The sequence below is a fragment of the Rhododendron vialii genome, chromosome 9a (assembly GCF_030253575.1).
Source record: "Rhododendron vialii isolate Sample 1 chromosome 9a, ASM3025357v1".
Classification (NCBI taxonomy): Eukaryota; Viridiplantae; Streptophyta; class Magnoliopsida; order Ericales; family Ericaceae; genus Rhododendron; species Rhododendron vialii.
In genome coordinates, this window is record NC_080565.1 from 32,208,532 (window position 1) to 32,232,497 (window position 23,966).

At 39.1% G+C, this 23,966-nt stretch overlaps 2 protein-coding genes across 5 annotated transcripts in view; both read right to left on the bottom strand.

Moving 5' to 3' along the window:
- LOC131301121 (probable LRR receptor-like serine/threonine-protein kinase At1g56140) overlaps positions 1–23,966 on the bottom strand; it is a 477,161-nt gene that overhangs the window by 147,999 nt on the left and 305,196 nt on the right. For 3 of the 4 annotated variants that reach the window (XM_058327283.1, XM_058327282.1, XM_058327281.1), the window contains exons 16-25: positions 5,131–5,202; positions 3,773–3,844; positions 3,593–3,664; positions 3,330–3,401; positions 3,167–3,238; positions 2,989–3,060; positions 2,741–2,812; positions 2,568–2,630; positions 1,730–1,783; positions 508–572 (exon numbers count right to left, since the gene is read on the bottom strand). In XM_058327283.1, coding sequence (XP_058183266.1) covers positions 508–572; positions 1,730–1,783; positions 2,568–2,630; positions 2,741–2,812; positions 2,989–3,060; positions 3,167–3,238; positions 3,330–3,401; positions 3,593–3,664; positions 3,773–3,844; positions 5,131–5,202 — 686 coding nt within the window. The remainder of the gene's footprint in view (positions 1–507; positions 573–1,729; positions 1,784–2,567; positions 2,631–2,740; positions 2,813–2,988; positions 3,061–3,166; positions 3,239–3,329; positions 3,402–3,592; positions 3,665–3,772; positions 3,845–5,130; positions 5,203–23,966) is intronic. The other variant, XM_058327280.1, reaches the window with a different exon arrangement.
- LOC131301148 (probable LRR receptor-like serine/threonine-protein kinase At1g56130) lies at positions 6,627–18,176 on the bottom strand. Its single transcript, XM_058327324.1, has 4 exons — positions 17,991–18,176; positions 14,274–14,466; positions 7,116–7,187; positions 6,627–6,861 (listed from the first exon to the last, which is right to left on the bottom strand). Exons 1-4 carry the CDS (start codon positions 18,112–18,114, stop codon positions 6,786–6,788), a joined length of 465 nt encoding a protein of 154 aa, XP_058183307.1. The 5' UTR covers positions 18,115–18,176; the 3' UTR covers positions 6,627–6,785.

Below are 23,966 nucleotides of genomic sequence, written 5' to 3' on the forward strand. Positions count from 1 at the left end.
GATCAATCCAGTGGACTCCAAAAAAATTAACCGCTTGAAAGGATTTTGCATGATCACATACACAACAGTACACACACTAAACCAAAATCAATATCAAACTATGTAACACCCCACCATGTACGGCCCATTCCTACGTATCAAGAGGCAATCAAAGCAACGCTGAATAAGGTGTACAGATGCACACACAGAGAGTGCATGGTAACATAAAACAATGGAATGAACAGAAGTTATGAGACTTGGATTGACTTAGGACCTCTACGAACTGAAGCTCTAATACCATCAAGTCACCAATTATTCCAAAAGCTTAAACAATTAGTAAAAGAGTCCAACATTGTGTACCAAGTCGGTAACAGTAGTTACCAGTCTAAGTTGACCTACTTTTAGAATTATTAAAAGGATTTGATGATTCAAAGAATACTAAACTCAAAGATCCTCTTTCCAACATCATAGAATTTATGTGTCCCGTTTCAGAATAAAGGATAAGGAGAGGTTCTAAATTGCACTTACAGTTAGGAAAACCCCCAAGGCAGGGAAAGTTTTTTTGAATACAGTCCAATCCCGTAGCCAGAAGACTGTATGCAGAAGAAGAATGGATAGTGATTAGTGCAAGTTGAATTTTCCACATAACTAACGCAATTGAAGTTAAATGATTCATCAGGTACAGTTAGCAACATCTTGTGGAAACAAAGAACATGAGCATGGAGTATAACTAATCAATGTTTAAGCTTTCAACTATTATTACTTCAGTACTTGTTTTAAAGGACATGTATCATGGATTCTCCACATTATCTTTTTGATGCCAGGTATGAGCTGTTTTTGTTAGGATTCTGGAGGAGGATGTTCCAAATCTCACACCATTGCAATTCTATATCTCCCACATTGCTTGGGTGATCACTTAATAATATTTGGAACCTCTCCACTCATTGCCAATTAGTTTTGAGATGGATATAAAGTTTCTACATGGTATCAGAGCTGCGCCCATTCCACCCCACATTTTATAAAAAAAAATTCACAATCCACACCCCACAATGACAGACCAGCAAAAACGCTGCACGATGATAAAATCCAAAAAGTGGCCACACGTGCCAGACCTCAAACGTGGTTGCACATGAGGGGGATATTAAAGAATAGAGTCTCCCACGTTGCTTGGGAGTGGAATGAGTAATCGCTTAATAATATTTGGAACCTTTCCACTCATTCCAATTGGTTTTGAAATGGATATAAAATTTCTACAGAATGCTTCCAAAGTTGTCTAGTTAACTTCTTACATAGGCCCCATTTGCTAGACTTCTAACAATTAGTTTGCACAAATCACATGGCAAAATTTTCATCTGTGGTTTAGAAAGTGATAAACAGATGGCAGCCAGTTTCATCAAGGGTCCGGTCCCATTACACAAGAATGCTAAATATAAGAAAGGGATACAAAAACTAAGCGGTAAATCTCATTCAGCTGAGTACAGAAATTGTGGGTGAAGAAATAAACTGTAGAATTCAGACATAGTATCTCATATCAGAACAACTTGAAAAATATCCGTTTTCCGTTTACATTTAGGAATTAGGATCATACATCCTCTAAAGCTGACAAGTGCATTAAGCCATTAACAGCACCATAATCATGCTGTTCAACACTCAAATTGTATATAGGAAATTACACAACTTTCTTTTTGTATAACTAAATGTTCAGAGACCACATAATACCATTAAAAACATATCGCACAGAGAGAATCACCTGTTGTTCGCCCAAGATGGAAGTGCCGGCGATAATTGATTGTATGACACATCTCTGCAGGCAACGACATAATGGGATGCTTAGTTGAGATTTTCGTTCTACTGAGAACCGATAAAATGTTCAGTCTCACATTTGACTGCTGAAGCCTCAGATTTCGTCATCAGCTTACATATCAGTATACTACCATGACTGCATGAATCAAGATTTCCATTTCCCAAACATTTCTTTAAGATACAGGTTCAGGGGCGGAGGTATGTAGGCCCCCCCCGACCCCGGCTCTCCAAGCGTTCGAGTTTTAAAATTTTCTTTTATATATACCTGATTGTGAATATTATTGATAGTTATTCGTGTACAGTTATATACCTGGTAATCTTAATAATTTTGCTTCGATTAGATAAAAAAATTGGTTATTCTAGATTCTTCTTTATTAATTTCTTTCGTAAATAAAAAATAAACACGTGACAGTTGAAATAGCCTAAAAAATCATTTCAATGTACAAATGTAATAAACTGAAAAACAAAACCCTTATGATATAATAAGTATACGTTCCGATTAAAATATATAAATGTTAAGGCGGCCCCTCCAGTATCAAAATCCTGGCTCCGCCACTATACAGGTTCTCATATTTGTGCGCCAAAACAATTTACTCCATAATGAGTAGCCCAAAATTGAACCTATACAATTTAATAAGTAATCAAATCATATGACTGTACAGTAGTGGGTTATGCTTCTGAAATCACCTAACCATGACATTCTAGGAACTCTACATAATGACCATAAACGTCCATGTACCACCTGCATGCAATCTTCTTGAACTATGAATGGTTATGTAACTTACATTTGCAGAAGAGGTCTCTTTAGCTCGGGAGGAGTTCCATTCAATCTATTATTCCCAAGAAACCTGAACATACACGAGCTAGTTCAACTCATAAACGTTCATATTTTCTAAAATGCTTTTAGAAAAAAACATTGCACAACTTTTTATCAGAAGTAAGAGAGAATGATTATTACAAGTATAAGAGAGAGCTCGAATTGAAGAGAGAATCTGGAATTGGTCCAGTTAAATTGTTAAAGCTCAAATCCCTGAGAATTAGACAGAACATGGTTGCTACAAGTTAGCTACAAAACGTTAAAAACTAGACGTTTACATTTACTTAATAGAGAGATGTTGACCCATCGTCATCAACCTAATTATCAACCGCCAAACTTTTAGGTTGAAACGTATGGAAGCCGATGCAAATTTAGCAGCTATAACTTACAGTTGAGACAAACTCGGAAAATCACCAATATTGGAGGGGATAGTACCAGAAATATTGTTATTCCTCAGAATTCTGCCAGGCGAGAAACCACTGAGTTACATTTGTAAAAAGATAATGGAGGATCATGAAGACAAAAATATTTCAATATTGATTGTCAACTATAACAGTGTTGCCTTACAAGGTACTCAGAGACGTCATATCTTTCAGAAATTCGAGTGAAGAGCTTCTGTAAGATAAATCGCTTATTCTCCTATATAATGAGGCAGTATGTTATAGAAGAGAAGAGAACATCATTCATATGCTAAACATGAAGAAAAGATGTAGAAAGAGTTAACACCCACAAGTCCGTCAACGAGGTCAATTTGGAAAATGTTGACGGTATTCCACCTTCAAAGGCGTTTCCTTGAAACCTCCTACAAATGAACTAACTACGTAAATTCATTGATTACATAAAATAGAGGTTACTTAAAGAAGTATCAATACTTTAATTAAAAAAGTATCTCCGTTATCAAACATTGGTATCTACTATCTAATATTAAGTAAAGCAATGATCAGGGTACGATGATCATCGAAATAAAGAGGACACAACGTACAAATTGCTTACAGGGAGCTAAGTTTTGACCAGTTCCCTATGAATTCGGGTATGCTCCCTGTGAGTTCATTATCCGAACCCCACCTGAAATCCTCAAAAAAAATTCTTTCTTGATCACAAAAACAATTACTACTATTAAAAACATGTTCAAGTTCACCAGATAAGACAAAGGATGAGCCAGAAAGCTCTTACACTGTTGAGAGGTTTTGTAGAGCAGCAAATGTAGATGGAATAGCTCCACTAACTCCAGAACTGTCGAAGTAGCTGTCAAGGCGGAGAATTATGTAAGTATGATGCTCGAACTTTTTGCATGCAATGCCAGCCTTATAGAGGTTACAGTTTACAGGCCTTAAAACTTTATGATGTTTATAATGTGAAACTTAAGAACACATCAGAGTTCCTTTTATTGGAAATTTATAGAATTTCAGATGAATGAAATCAGGGCAAACCGGAGGGTCTCTCGAGACAACCGTGCGCGTTCCGGGCTCGTTGAATCTTAACGTACCACAATCAATAGACGTATTGATGTGTGGTATTCTGTAACTCCCGTAACCCTCACCATGATGGAGTATTGATTTTTGTAACCTCCCTATTCATTGGCAGAATTCATTGGCATGTTAATGGCTGCATTACACCTCTTTTGCCTCCTTCACCCTATAAAAGGAGGCTCACGTTTTTGGAGAAGACACAAGCAAATTCACAACCTTCCAGCATATTCTGATATACGTTTTGAGAGAGAGAGACAAGCGGTAGTCAGTTCGCCAAGGCGGTCGACGGTGGTGTTCCGACGGCTTGCAATATAGCCGAGCCAACCCTGGGAGGAAGACGCCGAACAAGATCCTACAACACCGACGGTAGGCGGCGAATCTTTCTTAAGGAGACTATGGTATCACACAGGACTTGGTTTGATTTTCTGAAAATTCAATTTGTATCTCGACTGTTTCATTCTGTTTTGAATTTGTATTTTGTTTCGATTATGTAATTGTTACAATATCAATGAAATTGTTCTCTAGAATTATATGTTATGCCAAAATTTTCCCAACACCTTTACTGCAAAATATATAGTTGTGGAGAAGGAGAGAAACTAGAATATGTGCCAGCTACTCCACATAGAATTCATAGCAGCCAAGAACTAGTATATACAGAACTTCAGTTTTTTTATTAACTGTATTTTGTTTCCTTGCCATTAAAAAACTGAAATTATTAAAGTTTCTCTGTTAGGAACTTGGTTTGGTTTAATTCCTATAACTGGGTGGATTTTTGTAACTGCTTATTTTTATTTTTGTCAGGAGGTCACGGGTTCGAGTCGTGCCAACAATCCCCTCTCGAACTTGGTCCTCCTGCGAAGCCCGGCAGTGGTCCACTAGCCCTTGGTGGGGTGGCAGTTGTTATGGCTCTTTGGTCCCTTCCGAAGCTCGTCGTAGGTCTGGAGTCCTTGTGATCATTGCTAGGGGAGAGTTGCTATGCCCCGTCGGCCCCCCTCCTCACCCTTTTTACACAAAAAAAGCAAAGAAAAAAGAAACTAAATTGCAAAATGTCTCAGCACTTACAATTGCTCTAATTTTATCAAATTCCCCAGTTCTGATGGGAGAGAGCTAGAGAAGTTATTCGTGCTAATGCTTCTGCAAATTACCAAGTTAACAATATCAGAAAATAGGCTCATCTTTCAGTTATACGTATGAGTGATTCCAATTTTCAATGGAATAAGGAACTCAATGCCACTGCAGGAAACAACAGATTTCAATATTAAAAATTGGGCAAAGTACGGATTACCTCCCTGTGGTTTGGCCGTTTAACAGATGACTTCCCTGTCATTTGGAAATGACGGACCAACTTACCTCCTCGTAGTTTTGGACCGTTAACTCTATTAATAGGTACAAAATTACCTTGGTGTCCCTACATTTCTTGGTTTTTATTCTACGTCCTCCCATCTACATGCGTATATACTCTCTCACTCGTCCTCTCGACCCTACTTCCAGCGACCCCTAACACCCACCACCGCTACCATCCCCGACTCCCCCACCTTCGTCGGCACAACCAATTCGTTTCTCCGACCCCAACGTCATTGCATATCCGGCTTCTCTTCCTCCTCTCATCAACCACAACCGTCCCGACTCCACTGCAGCTCCTTCAAGAAACCCATCAGCGCGGTGGACTTCATGCCGGGCCGGTACATTCATCGTTTCGGCCGCCTGTGGCTCCAGATCTGATTTGTGTTCTCATTCTTAACAGTGTGTTTGATCATTTAAGTGATCTGAGAACTTAATTTCGTATATATTAATAATACTAGGTCTAGCGAGAAATTAATGAATTCTGGTTTGATTTCTCAATGAATTGGAGCAAAAATGTTAGTAGATATACCGTTCACGAAGAGGTTTGTTAATTCCTTAAGGAGATTTTTCTGTCTTTTCGGGAAAAAATGGGTGGGGCTTGTTAATTCTTCATCCTTGGTTAATGGAAGATGCTGAGTGAGAAAGACAAAATTGGGATTTTTCTTGCTTCCGTCCTCTTCTTCCGGTGCAAGTACTGGCGAAGGTTTGGATTTTTCTTGCTTCCGTCCTCTTCATAGATATAGATATTGAGGAGTAAGAGAGAGAGAGAAAAAAAAAAAGATAGGGCATTTGGACAGGTGTTAAGAAGATGAAGGGTATTGTAGTCTTCTTAACTTGGAATATACTAGTATCTTTGTTTAACTGCTTTTTACATTTTCAGTCTCATAATAGGCGTGTGTTTACTCCAAAATGAAAATGAGACGGTAACATTTTACTCCAAAACTACAAAGGGACAAGTTGGTCATTTCTAAATGATAGGGAGGTCAGTTGCCAAACAGCCAAAACGTAGAGAGATAATCCATACTTTGCCCTAAAAAAAAATCCAAATTACAAAATGTTACGGAGATGACACGGTTGTGGATGATTATACGTGGGCAGACTCGTACTTGTTGGCAACAAGTTGAATTGCTGTAAATAGAAAAACTAAAACATGAAGTTACCACCTAGAGACGTCCAAAGTCAAGAATAACATACAATGTTATCAGATTAGTTAGTTTTCCAAGTTCCTTTGGAACCTCCCCCGATAATGCATTACCCCCCAGCCACCTGAAAACAATTAAATGAGGTGTCAGACCCTTAAAGGAGTTTAGTTAGACATGCATGGATAAAATATTAACGACCTGCAAACAACGTTAAATAAAAAATAAGGTGGCTTACAGCCACTGCATTCGAGTTAGATTGGCAATGGATGAAGACAGGGGACCAGTCAGGTAATTTTGGCCCAAGTTCCTGCAAAATATGGAAGAAACTTAGTAAACCGTTGTGTGAAGAGAGAGAATTTTGAATGACATAGTTAAAAAAAAATATTATCCAACGATGCATAGAGAAATCGTAACATTAGCATCACGATTTCTCTATGCGTCACGATTTTGAAGGTTTCATTTTGATGGTGTGTCACAGTTCACATAGAGAAATCGTAACATTTTTTTCTGGCACGGAAAATGAAACATTCTTTAAACTAAAACTTTAGTGGGTAAACATACAAATTTGTGAGGGAAGTCAAAGACCACAGCTCCTCCGGGATTCCTCCAAAAACATCCAGCACAATGACTTTACTGTAACAGAACGGTAAATAAGGCAAGCAGTAAGTGGGAAGACTTCAACAAACGGTACTAAGAGCTTGAGTTCATAAATCAAGGTTCTGACTTCAACTGCATGGTAAATGTAAGCTCTATAGGCCGAGCTCCCTTTTGGTTGGCACGATCTTGACCAAAACAAGCATTTGCATGTATTCCCTTTTATTGACTTGTATGGTTCTTTTACTTTCTTTCTAAAGTGTCTGTCTAGGGTTGTGAAAAGGAATTTGTATTTGATTTTTATTGAATACGAGTCCGGTAGTCATTAATCCAGTGTTTTCGGAAAGCATTGAAGCAATATTGAAGCTGGAAAATTTGTTCCAGAGACCATGAGGCGAGATGTCAACCGAGGTCTACTGGATGCTTTCGCTGGAATGAAAATGAGTTCGCTCGAGTGACTTTTCTTCGCTCAGGCAAACTTGTCAAGTTGTGGCTTCTTTATAAAAATGGATTAGTTGCGGTACCGAGCGCTGTATTCATTTCCCAGAGCTCTCATTTCCATCTCCAAACTTCTGGGAGTGCTAGGGTCTGTGTATTTTGAAGAAACGTGAAGATCTATGGATCTCTAAACCTAATCAAGTCAAGACATCAAGAGGTATTCTAGTCCAGAAAGTCTACTGGCACAGCAAATTTGTGCACAGATTGTGCACAGATTTCTATGTGGGGCCCATTAAGGGTCCCACACAAGTGATCCAAGCCGTTCATTATGTTTAAAATATTTTTTTAAGGGCTCCCGCAAAAAATCAGCTCAATCTGATACCTGTAAGTACTTGATCTAATCGTCTAACTTTTTATTCTCTAAAAACTTGAATGAAAAGTTAGATGATTAAATCAAGCACTTATAGGTATTGGATTGAGCTGATTTTTCGCAAAGGCCCTTGAAAAAATATTTTAAACATAATGAACGACTCGAATCACTTGTGTGGGCCCCGTAGTGGGTCCCACATAGAAATCTGTGCACAATCTGTGCACAATCTGTGCACAGATTTGCTATGCCAGTAGACTGGTTCATTCTAGTCACCTACGTTCAAACTTCAAAGCAAGACTTTTCGTGGAGTTCAAAAGGCGCTTCTGAAAGGTATGAGGATCTAAGATGTAGTGATCGTGAAAGGGTACGATGAGTGTGGCTTCAACAAGTAGTTCTTAGGACTCTTGGTGAGAATACATAGTCGTGAATAAGAATACTTGTAATCATACTATGTTTCTAGTACATGATTCCTTCCCGTGATTTATCTTTGATCCTTGTGTGATTGGTATTTTTGTTGTGTGATCGAAGTAATCTAGTCAAAGGCCAATCATAGTCCTTGAATCAATCTAGGAATTTTATTTGGTATCAGAGCGGGTCTCTATAATGTGGAATCGTTGAGTTCTAAGCGGACTCTTGATTTGCAATGGAGTTGAGTTCAAACCATCCTCCTATGAAACAAAGGCCCACATTGTCTGAGAACCAAAGTAATACTCCCTCCGTCCCCTTTTTAAAGTCTAGTATTCCATTTTGGATTGTCCCTTAATAAGTGTCCATCTTATAAAGTTTATGGGTAAAAGTTGGTGTATTTTCCATTTTGCCCCTAAAAGTAGATTTCATTTTGAAGAGTTAATGAGTAAAAGTGTAATGATGATGTCTCTATAGAGGGTAAATAGGGAAAGTGGAGGTAAAAGTTGATGTAAAAGGTGTAATGATAATGTTTTCTTAATAAGTTGGAGTTACGAAGCGGGACATTTAAAAAAGGGACAGAGGGAGTATGAAGTATATAAGTGTGATGGTTCACTCACTTCAATAGCTAGCTTTCGGGGTTGAATTTTACCCAAGACCATGTAACACTTTCGCCACTAGAAAGAACGAACTCTTCGCCGCTAGAAAGAACAAACTCCGATCACTTGAGGGAAAAGATGGAGCCTATTCAAAGGCTGTCGACGAGGATGTCTGGACCATAGTTCTGAATACCGTTTCGGACAGGGTACCGGTTTTCCTACTGGTACGGTACGTACCGGTACCGGTCAGGTACCGGGTACCGTTTCGGATTTACCGCAACTACAATATATATAATAATTATAATTCAAAAAATTCCCCCATACCATGCAATTCATCATAAAACACATATGTATTTGCCTTTTGTCCCACATTGCCTTGTTACAAAACTCTTTTCCATCTTAAATGACTTTGCACACTAGTGAACTTGTGAATGAAGATCCAAGAAGAGGTCTCGCGCGCTTGTAGACACCCCAATCTGGGCTTCCAGATTAGTTTACTTACGGTTTTTGATTCCCCGATGATGAAATGGATCAAGAACACCCTGGGAATGATAGTGTGTTTGAGTTTTGAGTGTTTGAAAAACCCTTGAACCTAACCTAGCCTAGGCCACTTCAAAAACCAAAAAACCTACTGATGTGCGCCAGGGCGCAACCATTCCGCGCCAGGGCGCACCATCGCGCGCCTGACTCACTCCATCGCGCGACAATGCGCCAGGGCGCACCATCGCGCGACAGACTCACTCCATCGCGCGACAATGCGCCAGGGCGCACCATCGCGCGACAGACTCACTATGTCGCGCGACGGTCAAAGCTGTCCCCATCACCTTTATCAGCTGGGATGCTTAACCACCAAGCAAACCTCAACCAGCCTCGTGGACTGGTTGAGCTCCATTCATTACACCAACTAGATTTTTCCTCCATCATTCTCTATAAATATCCCCCTTTGTTTCTCTTTCAAAGGGTTCAAGAATTTCAAAAGAGTACACTTTGGGTCACCATCCTCCATTTTCACACCTGATGGGGTGATTGGTTTAGTTTTAGAATTTTTTGCATCGTTGTTATCCCCTCAATATCGCGGACCACTTATTATCCTTATTTTGTTGTTTCTCTTGCCCCATGTTTAGGTTTCAGAGAGGTGAACCCTAATGGAATACAATATAGCATTTTGTCTAGCGCTTTGCCACGGTGTTAGATGCAACAGGGGGTGAATGATAGAAAAGTTATTGAGATTGAATGTGATTCAACAATACAACGGCTGAATAAATTCTTCATATTGAGATTGAATTTACTTCTGCGCACTCTTAAACTTTCAGTGTCGTTAGTTATGTCCAACGTGCTTTTGATTGGAGTTGCATTATCGTGGGGAGAGTAATTTTAAGCATCTTCGATTCCACGTGCAAACTATTTCTTGGCAAGGGGAACAGGCATGAGGGGTTGTTCTGGTGGAATAATTCGGTCTATCAATCTCATGAGTCATGACTGCAAGGAGGTATGGTAGAAAATCTATTTCCTAGGTTTACAACTAGGTTTTCTGTAGCATTTTTATATTTTCATCATTGTTTTGAATAGGGAAATGATTCATAATAATTTTGAATTTTATGGGATTTATGAGCATTTGATTTTCTGCATGTGGAAGTTAAGAATTAGAAAAATATTTTTTCTTTATTTGCTGAATCAAGTTAACCAGATCAATGAGTATGCTTGCTATTTTTTCTTTATTTGTTTTTTTTTTTGATTGGCAAAAGAATTTTATTAATCTCCGAATAGAAAGTTACAAAGATTAAACGGGAAAGGGGGAGAAAAAGTCATCAACCAAAAACCTTTGATTTTCTGCATGTGGAAGTTAAGAATTAGTAAAATATTTTTTCTTTATTTGCTGAATCAAGTTAACCAGATCAATGAGTATGCTTGCTATTTTTTCTTTATTTGTTTTTTTTAATTGGCAAAAGAATTTTATTAATCTCCGAACAGAAAGTTACAAAGATTAAACGGGAACGGGGGAGAAAAAGTCATCAACCAAAAACCTACATCCCAACTATGTTGGCCGGCATGCGCCTACGCTAAGAACAATCACAGGCCACCCGCTACCAAAGAAGGAAAAGAGTTGGCAATGAGCCAACCACAACAAAACCACAACCGAAAACTATTAACCAAATACATCATCAGGAGCATCATTGTAAATCAAAAAGGGATGAGTTTGAAACCACCATATCGCCACACTCAAAGGAACTTGGAATCGTTGGACAGAGGGTTGAGATATTGCACGTGAGCCCACTATGGTGTGTGCTAAATATTTGAGCTGTGCCTGAAGGCACGACATGCACTAGTGTGTGTTTGTGTGTGTTTGTGTGTGTGTATATATATATATATCGGAGTAGTTCCGGTGATATCTATAAAATTGAGATTTGAGATGTTTTTATAGATGTCTCCGGAACCGTCCCGTATATCTATATTTTTTTTTATTTACATAAAATAAATATATCACGGTCCGGTTCGATTAATCCATGGTTTCGTAATGAAAATCCGTGGCGCAAACTGCGAGTCATAGTTTTCTAATTTTTCAATCCATGTCCCGACTATTAATCCAAGGAATAAATTCAAAAGGTATGGATTGTGGGATTTCGGTTGGTGTGTCATTGTTGGTATGGTACTTGGATATCTCGTCAAGGTGGAGATTTGTTAAATTCGGCTCGATTTTGGTCTTCCCAGCTTCCGCAGTCTAGACCATGGCCTTGGTGGTCCGGACAAGCGATCAACATGTGATTTGGGAGCTCGTAGCAGGCTTGGTCCGGACCAAGGTTTTGGTAGTCTAGACTAGGGTCACCGGGGGGAAGAATTTTCTCTTAGCATGTCTCATTCGAAGCTGATCCGGACCAGCGTGCGCATTTCAGACGATTTTGGTTATATTTTGGACCTCCTAAAGGTTGGTTTTGGAATTTCCTTTTTGGTTTTGGACTCTATATGCAAAGGAAACATAATCTAGTAAGGATTCTGGCTCTAGGAAGCAATCTGTGGCTATAAATATAACCTTGCCTCTTATTAAGGTTTGAACTTCTGTGAGTGAATCCCTTTAAGAAGCCCCGAGGGGGTCTCATCTGTAGAACCTTACGGTTTGTCTGTTCGATCTTCATCTGCTTCTGGTTGCCCCTTCTATGGTGGGTTCTGTAGGCCTTTCGACCATCTGGAAGATCATTTGTTTCGGTGATTCTTTTTTGTTGAAACTGTAAGGTTTCGTAAGAATCAACTGTTTCTATGTGACATCCGATCACGTCTGTGGAACAATATTCCGTCTGTGTCTCTTGGTTAAAACCTTAGAGGTTTTGTGAGACTTGATGAGATAGAGTCTGAATTTGGTTAGAGATTCCAATTGGGTTTTTAATTTGGTGAGAGAACTTGTATTTTGGGATTGGTGAGAGTCTGTTTATGATGGCTTTGTTTGTTCGTCACTATTGTAGCTCTTCGGAGCATTGTTCTCTTCACATAATGGAATGGTCTCTCATTCGCTTGCTCGTGGAGTAGGTTTACAATCGTAAACCGAACCACGTAAATCTTGGTCTCTCTTATTCGTATTCTTAATTTGGTTTGGTTTCTCCGTTGCTTTTTCACATGTGTTTGGTTCGGTTATTTTTCCAATATCATGGCCATCAACAATCGTCAGATTTCGGTTGGGCCCTTCGGGGGCCCGCCGTACAAACACGGATTGGTTCGGTCCGGACCAGTTTTCACGATTTTGCACAGCCCTATTTTTATTTTTATTTTTTTGTGGTGTGATTGAAGTAATCCCGTCAAAGGCAAATCATAGTCCTAGCATCAATCTAGGAATTTTAGTAATCACGATAGCTTTACTTCAAAATGACTTCATCAGGAATCAGTAATTAGTTCTCTTCTTGGCCTTCTTCTACCTCTTTTATCACCCTCAATACAATTCAAAAATCTTCCCGGCTCAAATCATTTTCTTTCATTCGTTGTCATTCAAAATCACCCGATCCTTAATTGACCTACGTTGCAAATGATGATCCCATCTCCAATGGTTAATACAATATGTAGTTGTTTCACTACAAACTCGTCCCTAATGCACTCATCACTTTCTCACTTGACTGAGCTCGGATTGTAGACTTATTAATATTTTGGTCCCCAAAGTATTATCTTTGTCTCATTTTTGTCCCTAATGTAAACATTGAAGATATTTAGTCCCCACCTTATCAATTTTGTATCAACTAAGTCCCCGAGTCTGATGTCGTTACCCCATCTATCAAAATGAGGGGCATTATTGTCATTTAACTCACCCCAAATTCCTGTCAAAGAAAAACGGGGAAAAAAGAAAAAAGAGAAGAGAAGAGAATAGAGAGATGTGGTTGTGGGGGTTTCACGGAGGTGGTGGTGAGAAAAGATGGTGGTTTGGGTGAGGGAGGGAGATAGAGTGCAAGAACCTCAAACCCCTCGAAACCCAGTTCAAAACAAGCAAAAACAAGGTGAAAGGGTTGTGTTTCTCAGGTCTGCGTCCGAGCCTACCTTGACTCGGACAAGAATGTCGTGTTCGAGGCTGATTCTAACTCGGTACTCACCGAGGGACTCGCGGCTTACTAGTTCAAGGGCTTTCGGGTCAGTTCGTAGAGGAGATTCTACGGGTTTCGCATGATTTTGTGGTGCTTCTTGTGTTGCAACAAAGCTTGACGCCGTCGAGGAATAATGGGTTCTTGAATTTGTTGAAGTTGATGCAAAGAAGGCTTTGGAGGTTAATAAGGAAGCTGAAAAAGGCCGTGACTTTGGTATAAAAAGACGAAAATCCCGTGGAGGGTTCGAATTTGAGCTCAAAAAATGGGATTGTAGCTGAAAAAGATAGTGATTTTGGTACAAAAGACGGAAACCCCGTTGCGGATTCGAATTCGAATTTCATGAAATGGGATTGAAGGTGGGGATTTGGTGGTTGGAGTGAGTTTTGAAGTTAATGGTCATGATGATTTAGGATCATTTTTCCGGTTGTTTTTTACAGGAAATTAGGGGTGGGTGAATGACGAAGATGCATGCTCCTCATTTTGACGGATGAGATTAATGGTGTTAGACTTGGGGACTTGATTGGTACAAAATTGATATGCTGTGGACTAAATGTCTTCAATATTTACATTGAGGATGAAAATGAGACAAAAGTAGTACATTGGGGACCAAAAAGGTTAATAAGCCTGGATTGTACCACTAGACAATATTACAACATTTCTTGAGAATAGTACACCAATTAGACATACTCCAATATGGATCATATATATGGGGATCGTGGAGAAAATTCCTAAAAGTATTTTCTAGTAAGAGACTTACAGTTGGGTAATGTGGCAAACAGTCCCATTGCAATCGCATCGGATACCAGGATTATAATCTGTACTGTAGATGTCCCAGAGAACGCTAGTGTCGATGGCGGCTCCACTGCATGGTTCTCCGCTTATGTTCCATTGATAATTTGTTGAGGATAATGATAATCCCCATTGGTTGAAGACGGAGTTCAAAGCACTCACTGTCCGAAATTTCAAAAAAGAAAAGAAAAGAAAAGAAATAGTTAGAGCTGACAAGCATGGTAATCTTGTTTCGAAAAGAAAATACTAAACCATAACGCAAATTAACAGTAAATTGGCAAATACAATTCTACAGTTTTATAGTATAATTCTTAGAGAAACCCCCCCTTTCCGGAGGCAGACGAAATGGGGGGTTTTCCGCCACCTCCATGGGTCTCTTTCGTGGTTTTTTGGGGGTAATCCGAACCGTTCATCATATAGGGCCCGCAAAATAATGTATGCACGCGAAAAATCAACTTGTCCGGACATCGATAGATATGTCAAAAAATTTGAGTTTAACGTGAAAGAATGTACGACCGTGGACAGTTTAACTTAAAAAATAGTTCACAGATCCATGCGTCCACATGCATGCATTGCCGTCTAAAACTCAACTTTAATTTTGACACACCTATCAGTGTCCAGACAAGCTAATTTTTTGCGTTGATACATTATTTTGCGGGCCCTACAAGATGCACGGTTCGAATTACCAAAAAAAAAGTGCGGTGGGGGCCCACACTGTGGGGTGGCGGAAAACCCCCCTGTCTGCCAGCGCCGGACATAATTCATTCTTTAATTCTCTTATACTTATTCTACTACCACTTGAAAAAAAAAAAAAAACACTTCGGTCAAAAACTTTACTTAAGACAAGGTCAAAGGAGTTAAATTTGGATGGCGACTCAATTCGTTGAATGGTGCGATTTATGTAGGTAGTTCAGGAGTCTAGTTGAAGTGTTCATATATGCGTGTAAAGAGTCATCTAGTAGTTTGTGTAGTTGGCTAGGTTTCCAATAACTTTATTTCTTCGTTGTATCATACTTCTTAAAAAAAGACATCTAGAAACAGGTAGCATCAATGACTGATTTTCTTATGGAGCAATTTGTGATATTCACATTGATCTATATTGATCTATGATGGGACGCTACATCAAGTATTGGTTCAAACTCATAATCTAATTATGCTATTTCTAAGCTCATTTTTTTGTTCAACTTTTCTGGACCAATCTAAAATCTTTGCGCAACACGGAGTTTTTGCGGAGTTTATATAAATTATGTACTCTAGTGATTGTGATTCTAAGGTGTTACCAAGGTGATGGAAAGTAGAGAGAGTGATTAGAAAGAGTGAGGTTGAGTAGAGTTTATGCACCACAATGAAGTAGTCTATGTGTGAATGAAATAACATGAAGTGTTTATTACACAAATACTATGTTATCTCCTCCCTCACGTCTCTCCTACTTGTTTATGTTGGAAATATTCGTTAAAATTTCTGTAAACTATACTAACTGGAAGTGTGTATCTCTATGTACTGACTTGCTATAGGTATATAGTATATACGTAGATTTCCAAAATCAAGAAACCAGCGTGGTGCATGTAGTAAATGTTGATAAGGGGAGAGTAATTAATGAGGTCAGACACAATAAATGAGCAAAGAATTCAAAGCCATATTAATAAATGTCAAAATTTTGAATTATCTCCAACAGTTTAAGTGTAGTTGGTCCATCGAATTTCCAACATAAAGAAATTTCAGAGGAAGCAAGCTGCTTATTTTGAAGGACATCTTGGGACAGCATAGGTTGGGGAAATAAATTGTGGAGAGTAGGTTGGGGGCTTCAGCCGACCTTCTAAAACTATTCTCTTTTTTAGGATGATATGATGAGATTTGCTACCGTATTCCTGAATTCGAGGAATATTGCCACTTGAATTCCTCATTGTGCAATATATTGGTGCCCACTACAGTGCTACTAAATACAAGTGTTCTGTTCGTGGAAAAAAAAAAAAAAGCGAGGGAATCTACATGGATATTTGGGAGCCTACTTTTTTGGCTTTTCATTTTCAGCTTTCTGCCTTTTTAACTTTTGCAACAAGAGTAGTGTTTGGAATATATGTGCTGAAAATAAATTATGGATTGGGTTTTTTACCATGTTGCCCCTTTATGATAGTATATAACTAATGTGTATGAATAATGTGTTAATAAATTTTTTAAAGTTATATTGGAAAATTGTTTTCTTCTTTGTTATTTGAACGTCTCGAACTATTTTTCAATGTTATAGGTAATTAGGAAGAAATAAAAATAAGTAAAATAACGATGTGAAATAAAGATTATGTTTTTGGTTTGAAGTCTTTTTTGTTCTTTACTTATTAGCAATTATACCTTCTCTTAGAGATGATGCCAAAGACAAAAACACAAAACTAATGGGCTGCTATGCTATACAGAATTGATGAGTTCAGTTCGAAAAGTACTTAACGATTAGGAACCCATGAACACTCTTTCTGCTGATCTTCAAACTTCCAAGGCAAATGTAAAATGTAGGAACGTGTAGGGAGGTTAATATTTAATTATTTATCGAGGGGTGTGGTTATTTCCAAAATAAGTAAAGGGCAATTTGGTCTCTTTTTTCCAACAAATATGAGAAGTAGAAAAGGAGAATGGGAAAAGCTCCTCCAAGCCTTTTTTGGCTTTTGCTCTCTAAACCAAAAAACAAAAAATGCGTTATGCCAAAACTCATATATTTGATCAGCCCCCAAACACCAATTACTGCGTTTCCACATGCAAAGCCATGTTTTCCTACTTACCAAAAGAAATAAATATAACATTGACAAAGGGGTAGCGGGATAGGTGCCAACTGCCAACCCATCCCCAATTCAACCCAACTGTCCTTGCAACCAGTACCAAATTAACACCATTACAATTCTCTAACCGGCCCTAGAGAACGGGAGGGGAGGGATTTCTCCCCGCGTGGGGTTTTTCCATGTCCCGATCCTAAATTTCGGAGGTTTTCTCTCATTCCTCCCTCATCCCCTTCTTCCTCCTCCCCAAACCACCATCGGTTGCCCTTCCTCCGCCTCTTCTGTCATGTATCCGACGACAGTTTGTCACCAGTTTTTCTCTTTTTTTTCTGGTTCTCTTCTTTGGTGTCCCTGTGTGGGATTGCTCCCCATTTGTGGGGCTTCTATCACCCCTGTATGGATGTTTTTGGTTATTTTCCGGAGTGCTCTGTCTATTTGGAGTGGTAGATTTAGTTGGAATTAGGTGTAGTCTTTGGATTGAATCCCCTACTATTGGTTTCTTGATCCTTTGTTTAGGGATAGAGTTTCCTCCTGATGTATTATTTCTTAGCACCTATTATTGTTTTGTTAAAAAAGAAAAATAGAAACATCACTTTGTTTGGTTTCGAGTTTTTCTATCTGGCTCTTTACATGTTTTTCTCTATCTACCTCTCTACATGTTTTCCTAATTAACATAAAAAGACGGAGGAAGTAGACTTTCATTCAAGGCCAATTATTCAGTACTCCCGGTACAAGTGACATTGACATATGGTACTCCCTATATGGTTGGAAGTAACACGTGAGTAATGCCATGGTAGGCTCGGATTTCCCAAAGAGAGAGAGCAAGATAAATGGTCGGAAGTAACACGTGAGTAATGCCATGGTAGGCTCGGATTTCGGGGGGGCGGGGGGAGGGGGGAGGGAAGGGAGGGAAGAGAGAGTACCTTCGGAAGGAGGAGTAGCACCAATTTGAGCTCGGACAATCTGAACCAAGCGGTCCAAGGCCAGGAGGAATACAAAGTAAAAGGCCAGGGCACAAAGAACTGATGGTGTTGGTGATCTACCCATTACTTTCCTCTTCCTAAGTTGGTAATCAAGGGAGATCCGTTCAAGCCTAGGCTGCCTAGCCTATATGTACGTGTTCAGAACTTCAGATTATATAAAGTATTGTAGGGGGGGGGGGGGGGGGGGGGGGGGGGGTGGGTGGTGTTGTTTCAGAAATGGACTGTGGAAATGGACAGAACGCGTATACATAAATCACTGTGATGAAAAATCTTGTGGTTTGACTGAAAAATCGCGTATACATAAATGCTAGCTACTACGTACTATTCCTATTGTTTTAATTTGTTGACTAGGGAGGGTGTGGCTCGCATCCTACTCACAAGCACACCAAAGAGAAAACAGCTCACTTCTCTCTCAGCCACTTGTTGGACTGCCAACTACATTTTCGGTTGACAGAGCTATTAATTTGAGCTACCTTTGATGCTTTGTCTAGGCGTGGCATTAGAACAGGGTAGTGCTTGGCCTGTATATCAGAGCTTGAGGTTCTCGTATTTGAATCAGAACCCAAATCTCTCAAACCTAGCCCACCTTGACACAACGGCTTACACAAAGTCTCCCATTTCTTCCAACAAATCCCACCACCATCCCCTTTTCCTCACAAAAACCGGATAATTTTCAAAGATTAAAATCCCAATATTACTGCCAATTTCAGAAGATTTGCAATTATACCTTCTCTTAGAGAGATGCCAAAGACAAAAACACAAAACTGATGGGCTGTTTTGCTCTACACGGAACTGATGAGTTGAGTTCGAAAAGTAGTTACCGATTAGGAACCCAAGAACACGTACTCTTTTTGCTGATCTTCAAACTTTCAAGGCAAATGTAAAATGTAGGGACGTGTAGGGAGGTTAATATTTAATTATTTATTGAGGGGTGTGGTTATTTCCAAAATAAGTAAAGGGCAATTTGGTCTTTTTGTTTCCAACAAATATGAGAAGTAGAAAAGGAGAATGGGAAAAACTCCTCCGAGCCTTTTTTCTAAACCCAAAAATCAAAAATGTGTTGTGCCAAAACTCATATATTTGTTCAGCCCCTAAACACCAATTACTGCGCTTCCACATGCAAAGCCCTGTTTTTCTCAGCGTTCTTTTAGACTTAACTTAAATTTGAAAATTTTGTCATCATTTGAATTTTATTCGCATTTATTAATTTGCGCTAAAGTTTTATGGGTTATTGATTCGTCTTGACGAGAGGAATCAGAAAAGTAGTTTTTTTTTTTTTACTTTTCCCAAGTATTTTGAGAAATAATCACTTTTTAGAACAAAAAAAAAGTTGTTATTTAGTGACATTTTTGCGCTAAAAAGTAATTATTTCTCAAAATGATTACTACATTTCTCAAAATACTTGGATAAAAGTGCCAACCCATCCCCAATTCAACCCAACTACCCTTGCAACTAGTACCAAACTAACACCACTACAACTACTCTAACCCTGCTGTTAAAAAAAAATTACTCTAACTCTAAAGAACGGGAGGGGAGGAATTTCTCCCATTGTGGGGTTTTTCTATCTCCCGATCCTAAATTTTAGAGGTTTTCTCTCATTCCCCCTTCACCCCCATCTTCCTCCTCTCCAAACTACCATCCGCCGCCCCTCCTCCAGCTCTTCCGCCATGCATGTATCCGACGACTGTTTGTTACCGGTTTTACTCTTCTTATTATTTTTTTTTTCTGGTTCTCTTCTTTGGTGTCTCTGTGTGGGATTGCTTCATATTTTTGGAGCTTCTATCACCCCTGTGTGGATTTTTTGATTATTTTCTGGAGTGCTCCATTTGTTTAGAGTGGTGAATTTAGTTGGAGTTGAGTGTAATTTTTGGACTGAGTCCCCTACTGCTGGTTTCTTGATCCCTTTTTTAGGGATAGAGTTTCCTCCTGATATATTGTTTCTCAGCACCATGTTTTGGCAAAAAAAATAAAGGAAACATCACTTTGTTTGGTTTTGAGTTTTTCCAACTACCTCTTTACATGTTTTTCTCTATCTACCTCTCTATGTGTTTTCCTAGCTTAAAAAGACGGAGGAAGTAGACTTTCATTCAAGGCCAATTATTCAGGAGTAGCACTATTGGTACCGACGGGGTTGGTACCGAAATCATAGGGACGGCCGCGCGGGGCCGTCTCCGGCCACCGGACGGCCGATCCGAGCCGTCCAAAAATTCTATAAAAAAAAACGAGGGGGCCCATGCGGGAATCAACAGCATCCGATGTGTGTAGGATGTTTGATCCGAGCACCCCTTTTTCGTGTATATATGCGTACATATATACAAGTGGCATTAGCAAATGGTACTCCCTATAATTGAAAGATCATCATCACACAATTTGACTCATTTATTATCTCTCAACTACTCAATAAAAATTGATGATAGTACGCCTGCTGAAAATTTGCCGCAACATAAATAGTTGGAAGTACCACGTGAGTAACGCCATAATAGGCACGGATCTCCCAAACACATAGAGAACACAGAGAGGGAGAGAGGGAGAGAGAGAACCTTCGGAAGGAGGAGTAGTACCATTTTGAGCTCGGACAATCTGAACCAAGCGGTCCAAGCCCAGGAGGAATACAAAGTAAAAGGCCAAGGCACAAAGAACCGATGGTGTTGGTGATCCACCCATTACTTTCCTCTTCCTAAGTCAAATGGATTGGTAATCAAGGGAGATCCTCTCAAGCCTAGCCTATATGTACTTGTTCAGAACTTCAGATTATATACAGTATTATGGAGAGAGAGAGAGAGAGAGAGAGAGAGAGAGAGAGAGAGGGAGAGGGAGGGTTTTTCAAAAATTATTGGGCAGTGGAAACAGACCTCTAATTAGATTGAGTCTACAAATACAAATCAAAGAACGCGTATACATAAATCACTGCGATGAAAAATCTTTTGGTTTGACTGGAAAATCACGCGTATACAAATCAAAGAACGCGTATATTTCCATTTGTCTTTGTAATGTGCAGAAGTCTTTCCAAGTCTTATGCATTTGTCTGTTCCCATATCTTCTACATTTACTTGGAAAAGCATGGTTGACCGCTGGAAAAATCTTAATCTTCTCGCTCCATAATGTGATAGAAGTCTTTCTAAGTCTCTCTCATTTGTCTGTTTTCATATCTGCCACATTTACTAGGAAAAGCATGGTTCACTACAACAAAAAGCAGATTTAGGGGCATTTTTTAAAAGGCATTTTCCACTAAGTGCCACGATTTGTTGGACCTAATGGGGCAGTTTCCCTTGCAACGTGTGTTGGTGAATAGGATCTGGTGATCCAATTATAGCAGGGGCACTTGCAAGTGCCTCAAAAAATAGGGCATAATCAATCAATTGAGTTTAAAAGGCTGAAAACGACATCGCTGATATCTAATCTAATAGGGCACTTCTCCCCTAGGTGCCTCAATACTGTTCTTTGGATTCAAATTTTGGCCAAGTCTCATTTTGGCGCTATAATCTCTCGGGAATTGGGGAACTGGCGCTTTTCATTTTTTTTTCAAACCTTAGAAAGTGCTACACAATTCGGTACACAATCCACTCTTCCCTCTCTCTCCTCCGAGTTCTCTCTTCCCTCTCTCTCCTCAGATATCGAATTGCAATGGCAGATTGGAAGGGTTTCTGTGCATTTTTTACTCTTCCCCTCGGTGTCCGTTCGCCGTGTGTGAGGTAACACCTTGCTTCAACTCTCGTTTCTGGTTCATTTTTCAGATTGAGTTCTAGTTTTTTGGGGTTCTATTTTATGCAGAGATGCAACTATGCAGTGTATATTTATATTTTGTGTGTTCCTTCAATTGTACTTTGGAGAAGACTAAACCCCGTCGAGAGAAACCAACTTGTTACAGAGAAGAAGATTGGTATTGTATAATCTAGACTGCCATCTGCTTATGCCTGAAAGGGTACAATAGATTATCTTGCAAATCAAAGTGAAAAAATACCTTGTCTTTGATTGTTTTTCAGAATAAAGGCGCTAACCATATTCAGCAACAATTGGTATCTGATCCTCTTCAACCCTCACCACCAAGAGCAGCTGTCATGATGGTAATAGCATTTGTTTTCTCTTTATCTATTGTAATTTCAATTTATGAGACTTCAATTTTTTGCAATTTTGAATAAGAACATAGAGTTTTGCTTTTTTTGTTGGATTTCCAGGTTTGTTTCCCGGTGCAGAAGGCCAAGGATTTGATACTTTTCTACAGTTTTAGTTAGTAATTATTCAAATTGAGTTTGAGAACTCTTAAGCCATTATTGTAATGTTCAATATTCACTAAGTTGAATAGTATGTTTAATTCTGTTTCAAAATTACTTCTTCCTTCATTTGATTTTTGTAGGTAGTGGAATAACTGATTAAGTTTTTTGGCTTTGTATGAGAACCTCTCAGTTCATATCAAGAAGTTTTATTTGTTTGTCAACATGATTCTGCGGTAGATAATTATGTAAACGCAAAATCTATTGTCCGCCCTTAGGGCTGATTATAAGTGGGCCCGGTAGATTTAAAATTATGTACATGTTTTCTGAAAATGTGGCAGGTAAAAGGTGCCCCTCCCCTCCCTTTAATGACAAAACTAGCATGCTGTGACTTTTACCACCAAATGACGACCACTTTTCCTAAAGCAACTTTCCCTTTTTTTTTCTTTTGTAAATAAGGTTCCATTTTCACTAATAAAAAATATTAAAAATTTAACACATTTTACTATCTCATTTGCACTAACAAAAAAATTTCAGGATTTTACCAACTCGTTTTCACAAATAAAAAAATTGTCAACAAACACTGTTTTTGCTACAGTAACTTTTTTTTTAATAGCAAAATTTTTTATTAATCTTGAAATTGTTACAAGACTAATAGAAGCAAGGAAATAGTATTATGCACAAGGAACAATCATCTGCCCCATCCGAGACCCAAAACCTAGCCCAATCTGAGACCCAAAACCTACGATTGGCAAGAAGTCAATCAAGGACACCCTTTGAGCCAAAGTCCAAACACCCCTATCTATACTTCTCTTTTAAAAGCACGAAAGCCTTATCTATTGTTTTCTCCTTTTTCTTTCCACAAATGCCCTCCCCAAATCGGTTAAATACCTAAAAAACTCTTGGGTGCCTTAACCTGCAAAGGTGGCGCACATGACCAACGGATGCACTTCCAAAGGTCACGTCCGCCGGCGAAATATGGAACGGCAAACATCGCAAATTGTCCGTCAGTTAACAGCAAGCAACAAACCCTCAACGAAAAACTCATTCCCACGGCCTGCAAATTAAAAAAGGCATCCCCTTCGCCTTCCGTGGTTGAATTTATTGGCGACTGATAGGAGCGTAAATGTTCCCATTAACGCTACCTAATTTATCTTTGTTAAGTCTCATTTATATTATTATTCGGAACTAAATGCTTAATTTTTATGTTTTAGGTAATTGAAAGGTTTGATAAAAAAGCCTAAAGTTAGAATATTAAATGGTATTTGAAGAAGCAGGTGCATATGGGTCCACAGTTTATTAGGATCGGACTTAATGTCCACGGCAAGACTATTGAATTTGCAATTCAATTGAGAGGGCCCAATGCATTTGACTAACTGGTGGGGCCATGTAAAGGAACTAGGCCTAAGCAAATTCTCAGCCTAAGAGAATTCTCAGCCCACGAGGGTTTTGGTTTTAAGTCGGCAGGGGTTACGGACAAAATAAAAAAGGAAGAGGGCTGCGGCATCTTTGGGGATATATTTTTTCCACGGACGAAAGAATGCTGGGACCGAGAGCTACGAACAGAGAACGGGGCAGCTAAGACTTTTGTTCCGACTGTTTTTCTTTTGAGTTTTGTTCTTATCAAGTTATTTGAAGCTTTATTCAATTACTCGCACTCCGGTAATTCGTTTCAACTTTTGTTCTTAATTAAAGTTGTTCGTTA